Here is a 25,209-nt window from a genome sequence, read left to right on the forward strand (position 1 = left end):
TTTGTTATAGTGCATGTTTCTTGTGTTTAATTGTTTACAATTTCTATTTACTAACCATATTTGAGTGTTAAGCTTCGAATTATAAGCAAGATACAGAGATTTGCTCACAATTCTGTGTTTGTACACAGATCATAAAAACTAAAAATTAAAAAAGTAAAAAAATGTCAATATTTATTAAGAAAATTTTCAAAGTCTGTTCTTCTAGAAACCAACTTTAACAACTTATTGCATTGTAAACTTAACCTTTTTTCGTCATTATTACTCCTACTGTACATGTGATCCTTGACTGTGTTTGTGTACATTTGTATAAACTGATTTTGAATCTCAAATACCAGTGAACCGGTCTTAAGTGAATAAAAGAATTGAAAATCTTAGGCCATTTTTTTTTTTACATTTTAAATGCTGAATAGGAAATACCAAGTTAAAAATCTTAAGCGGAATGTAATAAACTCATGTGAACAAAATATGACTCAAACCTAGGCGAACTGTGAGCTCTGTATCTTGCTTATAATTCTACGATTGACGCTGAAATTTTGGTTGAACATTAGAAATTCTATATGAATTAGAGTATGTTAATACTTGTACAAACAAAATAAAAGAATGATATTCTGTATATATCTACTCTGTGGGACCCCCTCTTTATACAATAAATAATGTGAAATCTACGTCAATTTTGATAGTTTTTCAGACACGAGTAAATAAAAACGACATCTTTAAAACAGTTTCCATAGTTCTGACACATTTCTGTTGCGGGGATAAAGTATTTATCGCTATTCCTAAGAAAATATCACAGCGGAAAATTATCCTGGTTTGTACGCGAGGTAAATAACAGTTATTTAATTATAATGGAGAAGACAAATTTTTGAATGTTTTTAATTTGAGGAATTGAGCACATTGAGGTACAATTTTCCTCTTCACATCTATACATGTAGGATTTTTTGAATAAATTACAATAACTATTATATTTTTTTTAAAATACAATAACTAGTAAGTAGTTGATGAAAAAAATGTACCTATATGCTCTCATATTTTGATCGCTTTACAAAGGGGGGGGGGGGGGGGGGCAGAACGAAAATATAGGGAATTCGAAGTTAACAACTTAACAGTGTACCCCTACCAAATGTTTAGTTTTACATCTTGCGTAGGATTTTCTTATTCTGGTAAAAAATAGTATTTCATGAAGGTACAATGTCAAAGATTACGTGTATGCAAAAATAAGTAAAATTCGAATACTTGACAATATTTATTTTTTGTTATTCTACCGAGGGACCATATGGCACAATATCTTTTGAACGCCCATTGTTGCTCAGGTGAGCGATGTGGCCCCATGGGCCTCTTGTTTATGCGAAGTATTTGAAGAAAATGTGTTGATGACACCGTTGCCAAAAACCGTAGCCAGTCGCACATAAATCAATGAACTTTGAACCCTATGTCAAATTCCTGAATATGCTTCGTTTTTAAAAACCTAAAAATTAAAAAAAAATTATTTTTGATTAAAACAAGAAATATGAGTGTGAAAAAAGCACGTTGTTAAGGCATTCAGCTGGTGTTAATAAGTACGTGTTATTTGATATATGAAGAAACCAATCGGAATAGTGATAACTTATTCATTATTCAGAAAACGTTCAATGAGGTAGCGTAAAGTCAGTCAATTTGTGCACAACCAGTCTTCATTTTGTTTTCAGGAAGTAGTTCAAGCGATGTAACAAAACAGAGACAAGTTCACGGGTATGGAGACATTTTATTGAAACAAAATTTTATCTTTTCTATTCAAAAGTGTCTTTTAAACTTTTGAATTGATCACAATTGCTAATAATTTGTAGTACCAAATATTTGTTTCAGTTTTTAGGCATATAAACATGCAAGGTCGACATTATTATTTTAAGGTCCAAACAAATAATACCGATAAATTTATAAAAATTCATGTAAATGTTCAACGTTAACGTGGTATGATAAACAAATTATGTTTTCTGACTGAGGCTCAACAATATTGAAGATTACAACCTATTATTTTGCTACAAATATAGACCAACTGAGTAAATATCCAGTTTAAAACTACAGAAATTTAAAAAGAGTAATTATAAATATTTTAACAAATCAAGCTGTACGTGAGCAAACACCCAGTCCACAATGATTAAGTAAACTTCTTTCATGTCACATTTTTGTGGGGGGTTTTTTCTAAAGACTTTCAAAGGTCTGATCATATTGAATTTCAGAATATCCAAGAGATAATAAAGCCATATAACTTTTTGAAATGGTGATTATAATTTCATAAACCTTTTATGAAATCACTAACACATCCAGAGTCACATTTGTCCAGGTAAACATAGTTGTACGTGTGTTCCGATTTTAAAAACCATAGAAATTTGGCCCCATTTTCAATGCATTCCGTGTCCTTCCCGCACATTTCTATGACGTCACCACGGAATCCAGCGTCGCATGTCGATTGACTGAATGACAGAGATCCTCCCTAGAATGGAAGGAATTGTAAGAGGGCGCTTTATATATCAAAGACTTTAAAATGTTCATATTATCGATGCACACATAATTGCAATTTCTTTTCATAATTATTATCCAATGACGCACACATTTTATTAGCAACTCTACTTACACACGTGTAACATATTTCATGCCTATTGCAGAGACTCTTTGCTTCATCGTCTATTCGGAGACCCGCCATTTTTGCCACGGAACACTGGGAAGTAAGGTAATTGACACCTGGACAATTATCTGTAATTATGATAATATAGAAGAGAATTAATGATATCATGATTAAATTCAATGCATATATATTATTGTATCGCATACTGGTTTGTCCAAATATCGAAACTGTGCTGTTCGTCCAACCAATCAAATTTCAATTTCCAAATGAATACTATTCGAAAAATTCTTTATTAGGAATCTCATCTTGCATTCGTCTTTTTTACTGTTGTTGCTATGGAAGGGCATTGCATTGACAGTTGCATAGTGATAAGATATTAGCTCCGATTATTGACGTTCATGTATATTTGATTAATGACCTGTAGTCAACTTAACATTAACCTTTAAAGTACATTTCAATTTAATTTCTTTGCTTGGTTAGTTGTATATATTACGTATTATAAAATCTTTGATTAGCTGTTGCTTATTCCTTAGCTTAATACAAAGCTCTTTCCTTTTAACTTGTATTTTGAAGGGCACTTTTGATAACTTTGAAAAAAGATGCATCCTATAAAGTACGTTTAAATTTCGTATAAAAATTATAAACTTTTCTTTATTTTTGAGGAAAAATATGCATTTCTTGGGGTTTTTTTATAAATGATGTAAATGAAAATATAAAGACTGCATACTGATCGGTTTTCCAAAATCTGATATATAAAACTCGTAGCATATCGTAGCAAACGATTTTGTCAGTATTTACTTTCATTTGAAGGTTCATCATAGGCACCGTTTCCAAGAAAACCCTCTGCTAGCTGTTGTCTTTCAGATGGACCGAGACTGGACATAAGTTCTTCCATTGCATTTTCATTTTCCTCTACAAAATGAATAATTATACCTCAGTGAATTTCAGTATATACTCTCATTATTTTTCTAAATTGTTCAAACATTGATAAGTCATTCCATTAATAGACATTTGCGAAAGACATTCTTCTCTTTTGTCTTCACGCAAAGCTTTTATGACATATGTACTTAATACAGATTGTATTCAGTGTTGCATATCTAACTTGGCTTTTTGTAGTCAGAAGTACTTTTTAAAACTCTGCGTCTTTTATGTTTTATTCCGTTATTGTTATTGACATCTAATTTGACTGGAAAATCGCCAACCACGTGGTACCAGCGTATAGGAAAGAGCCAGCAATACAAATCATGCACATTTACGATATTTTAACAACGTGCTCTTGAATGACGAGTTAGATTGTGCTTTTGGTGAAGTACGAGTTAGATTGTGCTTTTGTGCAACGATTACTTACTTTCTTTAATTTGTTGTTTATAAGCGAGAGCTTTTGCAGCAAACGCTCGTATTGTGTCGTCTGCCTCTGAAATCAGGAACCTTACTGTAACCCCTATGTTCATAATACTAGTATATTATAAACAGGCGAAGAAGTTTCTTACCAACACAGTGATTTAAAACAATATCTTTTCTTTCTGATAATCTACAATAAGTTGGTATTTTTATTTATTCTCATTTAAATCTAGTTTAAAATGAATCCTGCATTAAAAATATCTTAGTTAACCATTACCTTCCTTTTGTTGTTCATTGCTTTCCTCGTCATCTACGGGATTTTCATACCACTGTCCAATATTTGCGTTTTCGTTTTGGGTCAAATCTTCATAAATAGTTTGTCGCTTGTTAGCTACTGGGAATTCCTCTTCTACACTTTCTTCATCGCTAGATTCATCGTTTTCCTCTTCTTCAGGAGTTTTGATTGATTGTAGTTGCTCTTCTACTCTAATAGCATTCTGTATATCTAGAAACTCTTTCTTCAGATTACCCTCTGTGCCCTGGAGTTGACCTAATGTTGCCTGTTTGAGAGCAGATGCTAAGAGGTCGTTTTCTTTATCTTCTAAGGCTTCAGCAATCTTCAGTCGTGCCACTTCGTCACGAAGTGCTGCAACAGTTTTTGTCAAATCCAATACAGATTGTGATAGTTCTATCTCTGAATCGTAGTCACGTTTTTCCACTCGTTTTTTCTTCTCCGATTTGATATTTGCCAAGTTTTCATACCTTGCCAGAGCTTCAAATCGTTCTCCTTCTGTTGGGGTACTCCGCTCTTCTTTGCTTTCTTTCCCTGCAGGTTCAGGAGCCTGCTCTTGAGTAGATGTAGGCTTAGCATGTTCCTCCTTATCTCCCACTTCGTCTCCAAATACGTTCTTCAACTCACTGTTGCTGACTGGAGTATGTTTCTTGTCGTTTTCTTCCTTTTGATTGTTGTCTTTGCCGTTGTCTCTGTCACTGTTTTCTTCAAACATTTTTTTCATTGCTGACTTGGACACTTTCTGTTTCTCCGAATTTAAGCTGTCGTCTTGTGATGAGAAATCTGATCCATAAAGCTGGGTTGAAATTTGTCGTTTATGAGTCCTTTCAGAAGCTTTGTTGATATCGCCAAATATTTCAGCAAGTTCTGCTTTTGATGGTGCTGTTCGAGAGCGTTTTACATTTCTCTTATCGGGCTCATATAAATCGAACAATCCGACATCCTTATAATTTTTCGGTTTGTATGCATCCATAAGCATCTGCCTATCTAGAATATCTTCTGCATTCGGTTGCTTTGAATAATAACTCTCTAAGTTAAGGCCATAGTTTTCATTTAAAGCATTTAAATACGACGGTGGAATCTTGTTACGATTTTCTAAAAGATAGCTCCTGAGATAGTCTATGTCAGAGGCCTGTCTTCGATGACGTTGGAGAACTGCTAGAGCGGCCGTAAGATCGGCATCAGAACTCGCTACTTGTCGCTTAATGGAGAGGGATTCCGTTTGAGGCGTTGTAAACAAAAGCAAGATGGCGGCGAAACATAAAGTCTCCATGACACCCATCATTTTTGTCCGTTTTCAACGCTTCTAAAAGCAAAGCAAAATTCAAACGTTAGATTCAACTTAAAGTTGAGTAAGATTCATTTTGCACAAATGTTGATACATTCAGATGAGAAATAATCCTAACGTCTAACCCAGTTTTTAGCAGAGCACTACCGTTACTTAAATACTTACATAACTGCAAACCGTGAGCACATTAGAGCTTTCATCAGAGATATTGGGTTTTTATTTTACCGGGGCTCGTAACAAGGGCTATCAGGATGACATTGTCATTATTTTTGTGTGCAAGCGTGGGACGAGGATCGTGCCTCAATCCGTTATTTTCTCTATACCCTCATCATCGTCACATATGCAGTTTCGTTATGGTGGTATCAAAACAACGTCCATCATTGAATATGGAAAATACATTTGAAATGTCAACAGGTGCTGACTATTATGAATTATTGCTACTCTCGCCTGAGATATGTATACAATGTCATAAGATTTTGATTTATATTTATTTTATTTCTTAGCATGTGAATAAGAAAAAAAGAATAAAAAAATATATGGGAGAGCAAGTTTCGAGTCTCTTCAATATTTGAGTGTATATTCCACTTTGATCTATGTTGTTTCACTGTTTCTTCTTTGTTTTAGGTGTTCGGGAAGTATTGATTAGAACAAAACTCTTTCATAGATATACTACAAAGCAATGAAAATGCGATTAAAATGCATACAAAATGAATATACAATTACTGTAGTTCATGATTAGCAGTTTAAGGATTGTTAAACACGAACTAAATTTCGTTGTACTTCGAATTAGGTATTGATGATTCATAGCTCACTTTGAAGCGCTTTAATTTTAAAACACTATCTTTGAACTACAAACAAAAGGTGTGTAGCAGTAAGGTCGTCACCCACGGTTATTTTTTTTTAAATATAATTATTGTTGTTGTTATTTGCTTCCTTTCCAAAACGTTCTAAACAAATTGGGGAACATTGCATGGCTAGCAAAATGACGTCACACTAAAACATCAAAAGACTGTATCGACAACAATATCAGAAGAGTTGATGTTACGAAAAAAAGGGTATAAATACAAAAGACCGAGAGGAATTTACGAATCTTTATTGTTTTAATTACCATTTAAACGCTTACATCACCTTGAAAAATCAATAATAGCGTACTTATCAGATCGTTTGTTATTTCTGTTTGATCCCATAATTGACTGGGTATTAAAACTGAAAACCGGAAGTTAGATAGTTACGGTAATCTCATGATTAGGTCCTTCCGTGTTCAACATGGGAAATTTGAATGTCAAATGATGACGGAGAGCATTGGAAATTCCAAACGGTAATACATGGGCAATTACTCCGATATATTGTACTTTCACTGCATCAGAATTATCAATAAGAAAATTTGTTACAGTTTAAAATACAAACTACCTCCACTAGCTGAAAAGTACATATTTATGAAAAATATTACCCTGGTAAAAAAAATGTCAGTTAAAGTATGAGCGTTCACTTTGCTAATTTCCATTGTATCAATATTAAAGAAATTATTTCAAGAGGAAAACAAGGGGCATGGAATATTTAACTAACTAGTATAAGATGTATTATACAACTGTGTTACAGTTATTCCGTATTCATTTACTGTTATCTAAGTAGAAGGATTATTGATTCATATCACGTTTTCCATTATTTTTAATTTTTTTTCCTTCAAGATAATTCCTTTCCTCAAGTGGCAGTTTTACAAAGGGTTTTACTCATTATCTGATTTATCAACAATTCTTATAAAAGATACATTAGTTTAACAAATTCGTTACACAATCGTTTCAACGAACCTTTTAACATGCGTTTACCTTCGTTGTGTGATTACAGTATTCAACGTGTTTGGTTATTTTTTCTTTAAAATAAACTTTCTTTCAATAAACATGTATATTTATAAGACTTTTTTTAATTTATAGCCATACTAGACACATTTCTAGACATACTTCTCTTTTACAAGATATACTTCATATACCTCAGTATATATTAAACATTACCACACATTTAACAACACAGTATTATTACCTCTCGATGGCTAGACCGTAGTGCTATAGCACACCAACCACCATCAATAAAATACGTCATTATCGCATGCTCATGATGTTGCTATGGAAACGCCATGCAGAAAACTTTTTATTGGCATTTCTGTTGGCATTTTCACCTAGATACAAAATTATGCGCATGCTCTAAATGTGTGGAGTATACAGTTTTTTGTACAAACTTGTGGACTTTTTTCCGAGAACTATATAACAAATATCCAAACACTACAAAATTTGAATACATGTAGCATCATCTTTACAACATGTTTCTCATGACATTGAAAAACTCAGTAGACATACATATATTAATTTGATGTTGATAGTGTTATCGTACACTTCTTATCACCATGCTACACATAGTTATATTTCAACATGTTACACTTCCAACTTATACGTTTTTGGTTTTTTTGTTGAAGGGTATTCTCTTTTTATGAAAAATATTTTAAAAATATTCCATCAAGGAAACAAAATAAACTATAGATATTCACAAATACATGTGTATCTTATAGTTTCCTTTTAGAATTATATTTAATTATCTCAAATATATAATCTACGTGTATGATAAAAAATATTTTATATCAAAAGTAAACTTTACCTTTTAAATTGTCATCGGAAGTTTTTTCACACAGATTTATCCATTACGTATGTAACCGATTCAAGATGGTGAAAATTCAAATCAAGCAAGAGAATTACATCAGAGTGATATATGATAACAAGTCCCCGGATTCACCCTTAATTTACATTTATATTAGTAGAATTAGTCATTGAAAAGCGCTGTTTCTTCACCAGGAATGGCGCCAAAGGATGTGTGCCAAATAAACACAGAGGACGATATCTCTTTGCTATGTCAGTGAGTGTTGACAGCAGATTCTGGAAATGTCCGAATTGGGAAATAAATTCCTCGGACCTTTTCCAATTGGTTTGTCATTTCTGTTGTTTATTTTCAGCGGCAATTTCAGAGGCTGTTGATGTGAATGAAAAGATGATAGTTACACGAAGGATCCAAGGCCGTTGTTAAAGGCTTATAGGAGATCAAGAACATACAAGGGATGGTGGGTGTTGTTTTTCTTTTGAATATTGAAAGGTCAACAAGATTGGAGTGGTTATTCTTCTATTTCAGGTCAGACATGAGATTGTCGTGAATGCGATGTATTGTTGAACAAAAGAAAGCGTGACCTTTAGATATTATTGCCCTTATCATGATTTGAGGCTCTTATTCATTATAGACTTTCACTTACCTGGAATCTTTATTACAATGTGTTATAAATATATATATATACGATACTGTATTATTGTATTATTCTAAAAGATATTTCTATTCATACAAATTGTACTGTTCCATATTTTGACACTAATTGATGTTCCTGTATAAAATGAGTTTTCATCATTTCCTGATTATCAGACAATTTAAAACATCTGATTTTCCATTGCTTTAGTAAATGCATTCATATCATTGTTTGAAGAGAAGATTTTTTAATTTCAAACAAGATGAACATGTCTTCTTGATGTTATATTTCTCGCGAATTGGAATTTTGATAACACAAATGATGGTCTCATTACAAAGAAACAAAAACAAAAAAAGAGATATGATGTTTTGTTTTTTTTTTCAGCTCCGGCAAAACATAATAAAATCTCACCAAGCGTAACTATATTTAGATTGTATTTTCTATCATTGTGCGTGTGTGTGGTGGGGGGGGGTTAGCAATTTAAAAGACGTTTCGTATACGTTTTCATTAAATCAGTGCTGTTTGTTGTTGCTTTTGTGCATGTCAATAGTTCAAAATTCGATTTGACATTGATTGTGTTTACAACTATTATAGCTTAGATAATTTTGTACAAAAAGATTTTTTAAAAGCTACCTGACTGATATAAGTATCAGAATAAAGTCTAATGTTATGATGATTTTACATATACAAATATGGTAAACAAAATGTAAAGAACAATGACTTTTGTACATGTATGTTTAAAAATGATGTTTCCTTTTTTTCTTGCAAAGCCTCTAAGAATCCAAAGTATTCTCTCACACAAAACATTTTATGGTCTAGGTAAAACTTTTTTCAAAATTGCTTTATTGATTCTTAGCAAGTGTATTTCCGGTAAAAACTTGTGCAATAAGAGAAAATCATCCAATGGGATATTGGAATTTTTTTTCAATTTGTCTATTGATGATGTGTTAAGAATTATGTTGATGTTATTGTTAGTTTCACAAATACTAGATAATGTTCAATCTACCATTTAGAAAGCAAAACTCTTGATAGTTTTTGGCTGGAAGGGTGAAAACAGAGATATGAGTACATTTTACCTTCTATGAATTTATGTTAGGTACAAGCATATATTTAATCATAAAAGGAAGAGCTCATAAAACCTTATCGGTGACCTCTGTTCCACGAGGTGTTGAAATATTAGGTTTCATTGTATTGGATATTTATTGAACTTTTCCGATAAATCTGTGTTTTCGATGTATGAAAATAAAAAGAATATGCTTTTCCTTTGATATGAAAATAGTTCTTGTTAAAATTTTGATGGAGGCTGCTTTTACTTGTAAAATCGTCTTGATTTTTTTACTTAATTACAGTAAAACAAAAAACTTCATCAATATTTTTCCGAAAAATAATGATAAATATCACAATTAAGGTGGGAAAAACTCATTAATTTTACCGTTTCGGCAAATATTGTAAACATCTGGTGATTTTTTTTTATCAGGGTTGTTAATCAATAACAGTAATGAGAAATCCATGGAGACAATGTATAATGATGTACGCCTAGCCCTAAAAAGTAATTTTTAACTATAATCAAAATCAAACTTCAAACGACGAAAAAGTACTAAATATCAATAATTAAATATCCACTACTTGGAGAGTCATTTGTCACACACTATAAACACCTATTTGGTTTAACTTTGTTTCAATTGCAAGTGCCAATCAGTATGCCAATGGCGGTTCAGTTAATGTATACTACATTTTTACCTTTTGATTATTGTTGCACGGAATTTGATTTCCCTCTCCCCGTTTCTCTTTTGTTTTAAGGATTCAGCCAAAGTTAGACTGTACTTTAAGAGGGCTGTATGGTTTAGGCTATTTTAAAGCTATATTTACCTTCTTTGAAAATTCTGTATACAGATCTAGGAAAATGTTCAAAATTTAAAGCTAAAATACTAGAATGTTTTCCTTACTAGATAATAGTTCATATCCAGAAATATTATCTGCAAAAGTATAAGGCAGATTTGATGGTTAATTTGTAAACCATCCATACTCCTTAATGTCCAATTTTAAATTGGTTTTTTATATAAGACGCACTAAGGTTTTGACATACATTGAGTTTATAATTGTTTCTTGTAGTGAGGAAATTATCTTCAATGAAGGAAGCAAGAAAAAAAGGAATACATTTATAGCACCCTTTTCGAAAGTTAAGAATAAAATATATCTAAAGGTTATTTTGAGTTTTTGATATTAAAATTTTGCTTCAAATTTTTTTCTCTTCCTTGAGATAGAAAATAAATAGTTGCAATGACAAATTAAAATATAAAAACGCATGGTTTTTCCTATTGCAAAATCATACAACTCTTTTAATTTTAATATAATTACCGAAATGGTTTGCCAGTATTAAATACGAAATTATCAATACATACATATACACACCCTAAGGTGAAACCTGTAACCATAAAAAGTAAATGATAAAAATTGGCAATGTAATGGAATATTTTTAAAAATGTAGAAAGACAAAGAAAATTAAACAGTATCCTAATGCTTTAAAAGAAAAACAAAATAGCTTAAAATTATTAACAGAACATGCAAATCTAAACAAATCCATGAATGAATATACACATTACAAATATTGATTCTATTTAAAACGCCCTCAAACCCAGAGAAACAAGCCTAACCTTGCTTTAACACTATCATTGGTAATTCGACATGTAGTTATCACCAAAATCTATTATTTCTAATTTTCTAGCAATAATAAAATGCTTGCTCAAACCCCCAGTCGACAAATAAATCACCATTTACAACTTTCAGGAAAGAAAAGCTAAATTGGAAAAGAGTGCCAGAAATTGCATTACATGTGTTTTTTCCAGATATGACGAAATAACTCTGATGGATTCGTTGTTGTGACGTCGTTTCGGGGGTGTCACTACACAGAGAATGTCGAAATGTCAATAATTTTAGCGGCCATATGACGTATTTTGGGCTTTCGCAGCTCAAACTCAAATAGGTAAAGGCAATAGCTTATCGCCATCGACTCAAAGGTATAATCACCACAATATCAAAATATTCACTATATAACCATCACTCGAAAGTAAAAGATCGTTTACTAAAAATACAATCTTTGGCTTTTTGTGACATTATATTTTACAAGATCTTAATGATCAATAACAATACATATCTAAAATCTATTGCAGATTTGCAGTCCAACATTGAAGAGTATAATTCTTCACAGAAAGAACCTTCTCATAAAGTATATAATTTAAATTTCCTCTCAATTAGGACTAAGAAGTCAAGAAAACGGATTCAAGGGCAATAAAAAGTTAACTCTAAACCATTTTAATCACATTTTTTTTTTTAAATTCACACCTTATATACTTGATCTTGCAACAGGTAACCTAAAGAATCTTCATTAGAATAATGAAATTCGTTTCAGAGTTGTTTTATATATATATATATATATATATATATATATATATATATATATATATATATATATATATATATATATATATATATATATATTATATAAATAGTGCCTGTTTGGGAGGGTAACAGTTGAAATTGACACCCCGAGAAAACCATTGTCAACCGACGCGAAGCGGAGGTTGACAATGGTTTTCGAGGGGTGTCAATTTCAACTGTTATCCTCCCAAACAGGCACTATTTATTTTGTTATACTGAATGTCTTTTTTAAAATTTTTAAGAAAATTTTACTGCTTTTATATAGGAATAACGTGAATTCTACAGCGAACCGTACGCGCATAATTTTCGCGCATGTAACATTTTTTAATGTTACCCGTTGCCAAGTGCGTTGCTAACGCTGAGGGTAATAGTAAATATTATTAACTGCGTCTTAACCAATCAGATTTCAGTATCTAACATTAAAGTATAACAAATATATTTATCTCATACGTGTGGTGTATATTACCCGTGTGATAAACCTTTGCTATATCACACGGGTGATGCTATATCAAATACTTCCGGTCGGAACTACTTTTGACACAGCCCCTCGCTTCAACGTTTCAGTGACCTATTATCGAAAATTTGCTAGTACTTTCAACATAACTATATCTACTACAAAAATTAATATAAAATTGATTTTGTCAAAGATTTAAATTACAAATATGAAGGAAAACACATAACTGCGTAGCACAGGCGTCGGAACCGGGGGGCTTTTGTGGGGGGGGGGGGAGGTTAGCCCCCCCCCCACCTTTTTTGCAAAGTTATTCATAACCGTAACCACAAGACCCTTTTTTCTTGTTTGTCAAGATTTTTCATAAATTAAGCCCACTTCCAACTTTCAATTTGCTTTGTGAAGTTTATAAAACTACAAAAACTATCAAGGAGTTCATCCTGACGACGCGATGAAAACAGAGCGCTCTGGTTGTGATTATATACAAGAACTTACCGAAATAATGTTTCATGAGACTTTTATTCCACCACCAGTAAGCATCCTTATTCACTATTTTCAATTTTGAATCATAAGGCTAGCCTAGTGTTTGTTTTATTAAACATCATGCATCAACAACTGTTCCTCGTTCGAGTCAATTCAAACTAACGAGCATTCGCAACTTTGTGTATGTCAACAAACTTGATTATTCAAGTCTTCTAATCGGAATTTCCATTTAATCAAGATAAAAAGCCCTAAGAAAAATTATCTAGAGCTAAAAAATTTTTTAAAGGTTTATTTCAGTGAAACTTTACATTAAAACAGTTAGATTTATCTCAGGAATGACGTACTAAATTGTATTGCGCAAGGTCACAATAGCCGCATAACACAACGTTGCATCATCGTTTTTAATCTTTAAAAAAAAAACCAATTTGGGTCACACAAGGGACTGTCTCAAAAGCTTCATAATATAAATCAAATTGTATGAGATAAATAGAACATCTATAATTGTGTGATTTTATATTTGCTTTATCCAACTCGTTGAAATGGTTATATTCGCTCGGCAAGCCTCGCGAATATATACACCATTTCAACTCGTTGGATAAAGCAAATATAAAATCACACAATATAGATATCCTCTATATATATATATATATATATATATATATATATATATATATATAACACATTCCAATTTGTAATCAAATATTTGGTTAAAATGGTGTATACTGGTTTGTTAATTTTCCTTTGCACCAACATATAAAGAGTGTTCTATGCCACGATCGATAAAGTAATTTGGTGCTATGAGTATAAGCAACAAAGGTTTTTGAAAGAAAGATTTCTAATCAGATCTATAGATATTGCAATCTCAATTTGACACAAAACCATTGTTTATATATACGAATGACTTCTACCTACTTTTTGGTCAGATATTTGCCATAATTTCAATACACATACAAACACATATTGGGCATCATATCTTTTGGTAGACATTAACGTTCACCAAGGCTGATAGTGATGGGATTTGAATTTATGTGGAAATATATTTGTCTGGAAAACCTAACGAAATGGAAAAAAGAGAGTGCAATAAATGGTGGTTATCTCATACTATAAGTTGATATCCCTGATCTTCTGCCAATAGAAAGTGACATATATGGAGGTCGATGTGCTGGATTTCACACTACTTTTTATTTTTTTCCTGGAGATTATTGATCATTTTTGTCACCGTTATCTTCAATTGTTAGCCAGTGAACGAATATGCGTTTTTTTTATATGGAAATTTATGTATATTAACATTCTATTCTCTGTTTGTGAAAAAATACGGATAAGTAACTTTCTTTTGATTTTTATTCATTGAAACACATTTAATAATATTTGATATTGTACTTATAAATTAAAAAAAATTGCAATTTGTTTCATAACAAGTAAGGTTTATAGAAGGAAAGCTTACCGAGGAATGCAATAATGACAAGTCATTGTTTTTTTGTGATATGATAAGACAACGAATCACATGCATTGATCTATACTTCAAAATGTCTGTGAATATAGAAGAAAACAATTCACAATGTGATCTTAAAACACGTACATATATCACTTGGCAATTTGCCAGGTGATACGATAAAAAAATTAATGTGTCAAAAAGGCAAGGCATCATTAAAAGTAAAAGTACATAACATTACCATATTAAAAGTGTCCCTTTATTAGTTAATAAATATATTTAATTTCAAAAATAGGTATATACATGCAGCTCATTTTGCTATGCATAAAAGAGTATATACAAAAATAATGATTGAATTGTTAGTCACTGATAAAGCTTACAGTTAAATCTGTATCTCGATAGCAAAAAGTGGCATTCAAATGACACCTGTCAAACACTGCAGACAATTAGTGTCATATTTGGAAAAGGTTATCTAACACATACTTATTAACACCAAGACTTGCAAAATGATATCAGCTGTACAGCTGTGTTTTCTCTTTTCTATTGCAACTGTCTTTAGTTTAATATGATATTCTTTACCAAAGAAATTACTTTTGTGGCACGGATTATAACATTAAAGAAATGATGACTGGATTAATGGGAAAGATTGGAATGATGCGTTCGACAAACAGCTTAGTTTTTTGTCTAATTTTATATTAGGAAACATGGGTTTTCAATGTGTTTTTGAATTTTGATAACGAAAGATTAAACGTGTGCACAATCGATAAGATGTACTTTGAGTTTTTCATCTTTGAAGATTATATGAGAAGCCTTATTGAATGTTAATTAAAACCACATTGAGAGATTTTCTAAGTCTTAAACGCTTATTCCAAGATTTATCCATTATAAAAGTGTCTAAATGAATATAATGACACATTGTACACGGCATTCAACGACGCAACGGGCAATCTTTATCCTTCAATATCAAGTATATTTTTGGAAAAGACTCGTCACAGGTGAGAATGACATGTATAAGCAACTTAATGTTGCGATCTTCTCACGACATTTAGCCCATTGTGACCAGGCATCGAATTTACAGCTTTTCTCTGTTGGACCAAATGTTTATTTATTTACTTTTGCTCAATATTAGGGACCATCGACCTATCGATTTACCCCTTTCCTTTGATTATCTGTAGGTCTTGTGTTGATTGCTCGTTGTCGTGATTCTGAAGTCCGTAATGACTTAATGTCGTGAACATAAACATGCATTTTGCCTGGAACTGTGGCACTTTGGTCACATTGGCAGGTAGTCGATAATTATGTGATAATGGCTACACACTCAAATGCAATAGTAAAGATAAATACGGCTCTATTGGGGTAAATGAATAAACAAGAGCGAGTTGATGACTTCATCGCATCTTCAGACATATTGTTTAAACCGATGTTTCGCTAGCTGATCTTTACCAGGACTTTGTATTTTGCTTTAGTAAGCTGCAATTAAGATCGTCTGGTTTGCTTTCAGCTTGGTAAGGAGTTAAACACGATATCAGTATTACATGTAGGAAAATACTACTAAAACACGGTAACCGGCCTCTGTCCCAAAAACATAATCAAAGTTTAATTGATTTTATGATTAATTTGTTTACTCGGTAGTATTGGCGGTAAAGGTTGATGCTTCATAGTCACGTGATTGTGTATTTTCTGTTAATGCTCGAAGCCTCTCGTAATACATTGACATCACTGTTTTAGCATAAGAAACTTCTTGAATCCCAAATAAAATATAGACTGCGAATTTTGCATGTAATTTTCCTTTTATCTGGAAATAATCGATGGCAAATAATTAGACGCTTGTCGGGTTAACAAAGACAAATTGATTGGTGTGGCATAAAACGCTGTAGGTACCTCATATAATGAATCGACAAGACACATATCCCGTCAACTCTCTGTCTACATGCAGTGAGGATTATTACGATATTATTGTTCTTCGGGGAATAAGGCAATCAACAGCTAAAAAGAGTGGTGGGGGAAGAAAACCTCAGACAATATATAGTCTCCCACAATTCATCTATCCCTAGCACCAAAAGACTTTTCATCCTCAAGAAAATCAATACCAGAGAGTATGGACATGCCTTTCGTTCTATATGTAGTGAAGACATCCGGAGAAACGAGGATGATTAGTTTTACAAGAATGTTGAGATCAGCTAAGACGGTTGATCGGCCTGTAGAAATGGTGCATTTACATAATAAGACAGATGAAGATATTCTTTTTCCTCATGCCTGATTCTCTCTCACAGAGAGAGAGAGAGAGAGAGAGAGAGAGAGAGAGAGAGAGAGAGAGAGAGAGAGAGAGAGAGAGAGAGAGGGAGAGAGAGATAAAGAGAGAGAGAAAGAGAAAGAGAGAGAGAGAGAGAGAGGAGAGAGAGAGAGAGAGAGAGAGAGAGAGAGAGAGATTACATGTAGATATGGGATGTTGTGAATGATGAATACGTGTAAGAAGTGTCTCTTTCTTGCTTTATTCAGCATTTATAAGATATATTGTAAAGAGTGTACATCTACACTATGATTATAAGCTATGGGCAAAGTTCATTGATTTTAAAAGATTTTGTTATCGATATATGACCTACATCAAGACATTCTTAAGCCCTAAATAATCAAATCAATGTAAATTAATACGACATCTAATCTTAAAATCTACTCTCATTTCCAAATCGAATAATCAGAAACATTAGTTCCAAGAGTATTTGTTACTCACGATCAATAGATGAATACTAAATTCAAATAATTCAAAGGCAATCTGGCAATTAAAGATTTTATCAACAAAATTCAAATAGAAAAGTCTTGTTATGGATGGAATCACTGTATTGATTTTTTCAAGATGAACAAATAGTCACTTAGCAAATTTGTCAATAACATATCATAAACCCATCGTGTGTAAATAAGCTTGGAACAAATTTTCCACAATATGCTCATGAAATAAACTTTATGAACAGTACGAGTTTAGTGTATTGCTCCTCCGAAATGACTCAGGATTTAGTCTATTTGATAGATCCTTTTACCACTTTATCATATATTTTGGCCAAAGAGGGTGTAGTAAAAATGAATTTAATAATTATTCTTAAGAAAAGTGTTTTTATTACTAAAATTAACGAAAAAAAAATGAGGAAACAATCATGTATATATTTATTGAATGGTCTATTTCTCGAATTTTAGCTTTCCTCGCAAACACTCAGCGTGCTGTCAATAAACGTGAAGCATTTCCGGTGTTTAGATCACGTGATTATTGAACTGAAACTTCCAATACCTTACTGCATAAACCCTGTGCAACCTTTAATGTTACGGAAATGATCAAGAAATATTAATGATTTCTCCTTAAGGTTCTTAGAACCATTAGAACAGTTGAAATCTTTAACCAGTAAAACTGTTTTGTGTGATAATGCCAGTGTTAAAAGGTATGTTCCCAAAACCATTCAAATATCTCGTGAACATGGTACACCATTAGTTTATAACCTGTCACTTCAATGATTGACTATCTTTTATTTAACATAAATGTATTCCTTATGGGTTGCAAAATTTTCACCTTGGCAATGGCATAATTCACCTACACATACAGTGTTCATTAATTTTATCAATCTATTTTCATATATCTGTCCTGTTTAAAAATATTGTGTATTATGAATGTAAGGTTTAATTTTGTTTTAATTTTTAATTTTCATTTTGATTATTAATAATTCGCAGAAATGGTTTAAGAAAATGTCGCTTATTATCCGGCTTAATTTATGTAGCGGTTTAGTATTCCAATTATTATGCATAACTGCATCTTCAAATCATTATTCAATTGATAAAAGTAGCTGTTATTCAATTTTTGTGAACGTGATAGAAATAGCATGATGACAGCAAATAAGATGAAATCGGAATCAAAATAGTTATTTAAAATTCTTCGAAATAAATATCCGGGAATAAAACTTTTAGAAATAGTCACATGTATTTACAGCTTTGTATACGCCTCTATCCTGGCAAAGTACTCTTACAGCATAACAAGATTTTCATGGCGTCATTTTTCTCAGAACCATTCTGCAGATATCGGCGCCAGAAATCAGATATACAACATTAATATTTAATAAGGAGCACGGATGAAGTAGCAGAGGGATTGTTTCGTAAAAGCCGTTGGCATAAAAATGAAGAAAGATCTATTGAAACGTGCCCTCAGTGCCTCGTTTTATTGCCCTGTATTGATAATTACATGTAGAAATCAATAGGCTACATTGTAATTGGCTCCAGCATAATATTCGATGTATTTCAAACGTCTTTGAAACAGGTATTAAATATCACAGATTTCCTGATCCATTATCTTTTGATCTTTATATGAAAAATACTTAAATGCAATGTAAAAAATTAATGAGGATGGAAGAACATCAATTTTGTGACATACTTTCTTCGGAAATTAAGAATATACATGTACTTTTTATTATACCCAATATAAATATTATATATTAATGTCTAAATGTGTTTTCATGGAGTTTGGTGTATTGGAGATTAAAGCACAAGGTGGTGTAATCCGTAAGTAGTGAGTTTGGTTTATGCTATTGTTTTTACAATTTTTGCTTTATATAAGAATATTTACGATGTTTTATGTCCAAAGATTTTGTCTTTCGAAAAAAAAAAATTAAAATTGTCTCTGTCTTAAATAAAAAGTTCTTTACACCTTGTTAATATAACAAAGTGCTGTATCATTCCGTCTTATTGTTTGAATCCTGTATAATTATAAGGTTCGTGTTGTTTATAACCAGATATATATGGATACAAATATCACGCTTTTGTGTCGAATTCCACCCTGTTAATCAAGGTTCTTTATTAGCTTCTCTGAGGGATAATCATACTGACACTCAGTAACAATAAGGTAAGAAGACATGCTTCTTTATCAATACTCTATTTTTCATTCAGAATAGTAACTTACATAACATAGAACCTATAATACTCTACAAGGCTACATTTGTTTGATAAATTCAAAGAAAAGAATCCAAGCTATGCATTAATTAAAAGATAATTCTAAGACAAAAATGACGGTTTTGTCGAGAATCAAAGCACAAATGATGAAAGAAGCCCCACAATACATAACCCACCGAATACTCTATTGTGATCGAGTCTGCTGATGAATTACATAGGAATACAATGTTTACATGTTAGACGGCAGTATTTTCCCTTACAGACGGATAATAAGAACACAAGATGATTCTGAAATTATCAGATAACGGCAGTGATTTAACATAACTTTGAAGATCCGTGGTCTTGTGGCCAGCAAAGAAGCTTTAAGAACGTGATTAGCAACAATTAAGTCTGTAGGAATCGCTGTAACATTAGGCTGAACAATTACATAATCCCACAATGCCTAAATAACTGAAAGTTCATAGACAGGTTGCAGAACAAGGTATTTAGTTTTGAGAAGTCATGAATTCGAAAGAGGAGCTTTGGGGTCAATGATTAGCAAAATGCAAAGAAAATGCCAACTGAATGGCTTGTCAGTAGTTTGCATGAAAAACAAATGGGCAAACCAGAAAACAAAAATCCAAAAAAGCATTAGCAAAAACTCGTTTTCAAATAATTAATGGTACTTTCATTTATAAACATGTATATTTTATTCATCACTATTTAATTGCATCTAAAATGACGTAACAGTTTATATGATAGAGAAAAGAAATAAACTAAAAATAAAGTATGACATTAGCATATGTAATTAACCTCCACGAATTTTTAATGTCAAATATTCTGTCGTTTAACATGGCTCCTCCTAAATCTCTATCATAATGGCAATCTGTTCATAAATTTTTATGAGGTTTGACAAATTACATTTTTAAATGAAGAAATCGAATTTACAGCAATCACATGTAAACTGTCATGTTGTAAATTTTTAATTTACCAGGTGGCAGTAAATACAAAATTTATTTTGTATTTACTGCCACCCGGTAAATTCAAAGTTTACAACATGACAAAACGATGCAAACTCTTTATGTAAAACCCATTCAAAAAAAAGTTTAGGCTTAACAAGTTCCGCTAAGATACTGTGATATCATAACGCTGATCAAAATCGCATTTGGCTGTTTCTCTCAAGCAATCCTTTACCGTAACACCATTGGGACTACCTTTCTCAGTGAAACCAAATTAGATATCCCCAGAGTGCTGATTAACATCAAACAATCACAGTCTGGTTGAAGTTGGTACATAAGTCCTTATTTGCACCAACATAACGATTAAAACGCTCATAAACATTGTGCTGGTGGCTTTTTTTTTTTATTAATAAAGATCGATGGTTTTGTAGAATCTTGCTTAGCTATGATAAAATTAATCGCATCAATACTGTATTGATTGCCTTCACCACAAGAAAAAAGTACTAGAACTACATTTAAAATTTTTAGTATCACATAAACATTTTTTTTTTCATATGCACCAATTGATTGAGTTTTCAGATTGACTCGTGTTCTAACTACCTAGTATCATATCTTTTTTCCAAAAGGAATTATTTAGCTATAAATTATTTCTGAAATTTATGAAGTTTAAATCTGAAAAGTTTCGCTGGTATCGTGCGAATTGTCCGCTCACATTCGAACTTGTCCGCGAACTTTTCTAACAACCCTCGTAATTTTCAAATTTGAATGATTACTTATGTCTTTGAACATATCTCTTCTCCTTAACGAGATATTTACAGTCTAAAATTGGCCAAACCATTTAGCCTCTCTTAAATTCACATTGCGCTTTAAACCCTCTCTCGGAAAGATTACCACTTATTCAATTGTTTTTATTTTGATAGTGGCCAACGTAAGCGAAGAGCTAATTGATTTCACAGAGGACGCTTAAAATCTCTGCAATCGGATGCCGGTTAAATTCTGCGGTCCTGAAGCCAAACGATTTCTGTGTGGTATACTCCAGAAGGGAAGAGGATTGACAGAGGTCGATGGAGCTCTCCACCATTGATATAGTATGATGAAAATTTAATTATCAGACTTAATATGTCAATAAAGATGATTTGTTCTACAGGACCGTTTTCAGCACTTTCAAAGTATCCTGATCGTGGTTACGATAACTGATTCGATTTTGGTTTTTTAATTTTCAATCAAATCGATATCGGAATTTTTAAAAAAAAGTTTTCAGCTCCAGCTGTCTATGGTTTTCCTTAGTTTCATACCGCTTAAAAAAAAACATTTAAATCAGAGTATTGGTTAAATTTTCGATTCAGTCTTAGCTAACTAGAAATATTGGAAATATGTAGGGAACTTAAGCATTACACCTGTGTACACTTTCAAGCAAGTAAACGATGTACGCAAAACAAAATCGATTAAAAAAAAAACACCATTTGTAAATAGAGATAGCTACTGTATTTGGGTTTTTTTGTTGATGTACATGTAGGTAGCACAGTCAAATGCCATATAAGGTCACAAAACAATGACATCAAATGCGTATTATATTTCTCTCTCTGTTTGAAGTCAGCCAGTGGATGAGAAACCACACCAGGGAGCCCCTTATAGAATGCAAGAAAGGTTAATTATGTTTCTTTATCGGGATTCTATTTTCTAACCCTGGTCGGTTCAGATTTCCGATTTCGTTATCAACTTCCTGTGATAAAGCTAGAGTTTCCGACATTACATTTATTTAGACCATGGTGAAGATCAGTTTTCTTAACGCGATATTTCAGCTCTTGGAAACAATCGCTGTACGTCATCCGTCCTTAAATAATTGATGACGATATGACCGGGACATATCCAGATTCAATCAAAGACCCTAATATGCACTATTAAGTTCACCCCACTCCTCACCCAAACACTTCCAACTCATTTAATTTCGCAGAGGGAAAATTTTCATTATGTCTCAAAAGTTCCTACAATACAGACAAGTATGTTTTTATCCTATGACAGATTATGAGGCTTTGTAGAACCTCTAAGGGCTAATATCCCTATAACGAAGGCACCTCCTTATAAATCCTATCATTCCTGATACCTATGATAATCCATAAGATAATAGCTGGATTCATGTATGACGTTATGTCTTTAGTCCATGAGGGCGAGAGTCTGAGTCTTGTTAAGTCGTCATCACATGCATGCACGTAATTCTCGAATTAGAATCGGGGTAAACCTAGTACACGTTACGGCGAAGGTCGACAACATGCGATCTTTACTGATTTAAGCCTTAGGGGGGACTTTCTATCAATTGTCTTGTTGCCTCCCACTATCAATAATAAAGAAGTTACGATTAGAAACGGTGGCATGAACAATTGCAATTAATGTTTCCTAGAACAAGAAACAGCAGGCGGGCAATGTTCAAATCAGCCACCATTGTGATATATCACACTATTCTACGACCCAAGGTATCCAATCACATTGAGAGAAATTTACCGCAAAACCGTTCAAATCTCTGACCCAAGGACAAGAGTTATTTCTATCTGTAAAAACAGCCGTATTTGTTCTTTTAAAGATGTAGTGATATTTAGCGATAAATAAGTTAATTTTTGAGGATTTTCCAAGTTTTTACCAATATTCATCAAGACAAAAAAGGTTCGATAAACTCTTATGATAGAAGAGAAACTATCGTGTAAAATTAATTCATATAATAGTGCTACAGAGACTCACAGAGTATAAATACTTCAAATAGTAATGTTATCTTTGTAAAGGACTCATGTCAAATTTTAATAGTATGAAGACTCTTGTCGACTATTTTAAAATTAAAAAAAGGGAGACAAAAACCCGCCTCATTTGATCATCAATTTAATTTTCGTTAAACTTTCAAAATTACATTTTAAATGTTTGGGTTATTTCATGCATTTTAAAGAAAGTCAAAAACATAATTAAACTGAAAAATTTTAAAATCTTCCTTTCAAAGAAATTAGTAATGAAAAATAAATCAATCGTGGAAAACACATATTTGAACAGTACATCAGACCAGTTTTGTTTTGTTAGTGTTACATTTAATAACAATAAAACTGCATATCAATTTGTTAATATTTCTTACACATTTTCATTTCATATAGTTACATTAGGAGATATTTTTAGAACAACATGTTTGAAGATTTTTCAAAATGATCATTTTACACCAATATCAAATGCAGCAATAATTAAGACAATGCCGATCAAATTTCTCAATTCCTTTTTCATGGATGTTACAGGGACAGTAACTAGATTTGATTTTGTGTTTCACTCTCTGTTTAATTTCCATTTCCAGCTAATTGAATATTAAGTTTATCAAAAGAGAATCATAAATGTTCAGGAAAACCAATAGAGTATTGTAATAAATTTTATCAATTAGTTTGATTCTATGCTAAATTCTTTTATATATTTTCTTTCTAGCATATTTTTCTCTTTACTCTAGCCGTTTTCTATCATGTGGTTCAAAACCGTTGAATTAAAATTTCTAAAAATGTTAGCCTTTTTAAAACTCCAATTATAAATATATTACTTCCTTTCTAAAGAGCTCACGGCAAAACATGTATTTGCCTTCTGTTGCAAATATATCATAAGACGGAATATTTATAGTCAATGCAATTACCAACATAAAGTAAATAAGATTGCAGAGATAAGCACTGAATTACATACCTCTCAAAAATCTCTTGAAGACAATCAGCTTCTGAAAGACACTTGTCTTCCTCAAATTATCCGTCTATCCGCCAAAGAACGGACGGAAAATACAGACAGCTCCCCTCAGAAGTCGCTTGCTGCTTGAATCTGCAACAAGCTTTTGTAACTACGTTGGACAATTAAGTGCACTCGTGAGAGATGCGGGAGAAAAAAATCGACCGTACTGTCATGCATTTTGCAAGTCAATCAGCCAATCGGATAACAGGAGACATCGAGTTCTAAAGAGCCTATAAATAAGATGATCTCAATAGGTAATCAATAGATCTGTGGGATCGTCTGCAACGATTATAAAGCGCGCCAGAAATGGAGGCCAAAGAGATGATGTATTTACATACCTACTCAACCAATGTATTACAAATTTATTAGCATTAATTCTTATTATTGCATTAGTTTTCAAAATATCTAACGAGGGGGCTTGTGTCGAATATGATGGTAGAGTGAGTAGCAATTCAGCATTCCCAACAGAAAAATAGATCGATACCATAAAAGCCTGATATTGGTTTGTTGGTGGGAAACCGCTGTGTTTTCAGATGAACACCAATAACTCTGGTGTTACCACATCGCAGTACCAATGTGTCAAGAGGATTCAAGTTGCTCTATGATGTTGTGTTTTTATTTTGTTATTACTCGCATTTCCCGACAGAAAGGCACTTTGTTATTTTAATAAAGTTGCAGGAATTAGCAATTCGAAACCTTTCTCCTCATAAATCTACTCATCAAATGTGAGAGACGAAACTGGTTCAAGTGTGCAAAACATGAAAGATTTGTATAACGACTTGATATTAAAAATCAAATAACATTAAATGATATATTCTACTATATACTAATTAAATTAAATCTTATGTAAAATTATGACAAATATGGGTAAAGAACAAGAGGCCAATGGGCCACATCGCTCATTTGAACAACAGTTTTTGTATCATTTTCGTTCAAAATCTTTAAATAGAAATCTCATAAGCAATTTAAAGATTCTAAAATATGTTTCAAAAGTATTAGCAGGAAATCGTAA

General features: G+C 32.3%; 1 protein-coding gene across 3 annotated transcripts; it reads right to left on the bottom strand.

Moving 5' to 3' along the window:
* Positions 1-2,167: 2,167 nt before the first annotated feature.
* On the bottom strand, positions 2,168-24,327 carry LOC128179766 (uncharacterized). 3 transcript variants are annotated; one of them, XM_052847345.1, is made up of 6 exons: positions 24,159-24,327; positions 4,221-5,541; positions 3,951-4,016; positions 3,401-3,514; positions 2,612-2,730; positions 2,168-2,470 (listed from the first exon to the last, which is right to left on the bottom strand). In XM_052847345.1, exons 2-6 carry the CDS (start codon positions 5,518-5,520, stop codon positions 2,270-2,272), a joined length of 1,800 nt encoding a protein of 599 aa, XP_052703305.1. In that variant the 5' UTR covers positions 5,521-5,541; positions 24,159-24,327; the 3' UTR covers positions 2,168-2,269. The 3 variants fall into 3 exon arrangements, with proteins under 3 accessions (XP_052703305.1, XP_052703304.1, XP_052703306.1); XM_052847344.1 differs by having other exon boundaries at positions 3,951-4,043; XM_052847346.1 differs by lacking the exon at positions 3,951-4,016.
* Between the last annotated feature and the right edge of the window lie 882 nt (positions 24,328-25,209).

The sequence above is a fragment of the Crassostrea angulata genome, chromosome 4, assembly GCF_025612915.1.
Source record: "Crassostrea angulata isolate pt1a10 chromosome 4, ASM2561291v2, whole genome shotgun sequence".
NCBI classification, from domain to species: Eukaryota; Metazoa; Mollusca; class Bivalvia; order Ostreida; family Ostreidae; genus Magallana; species Magallana angulata.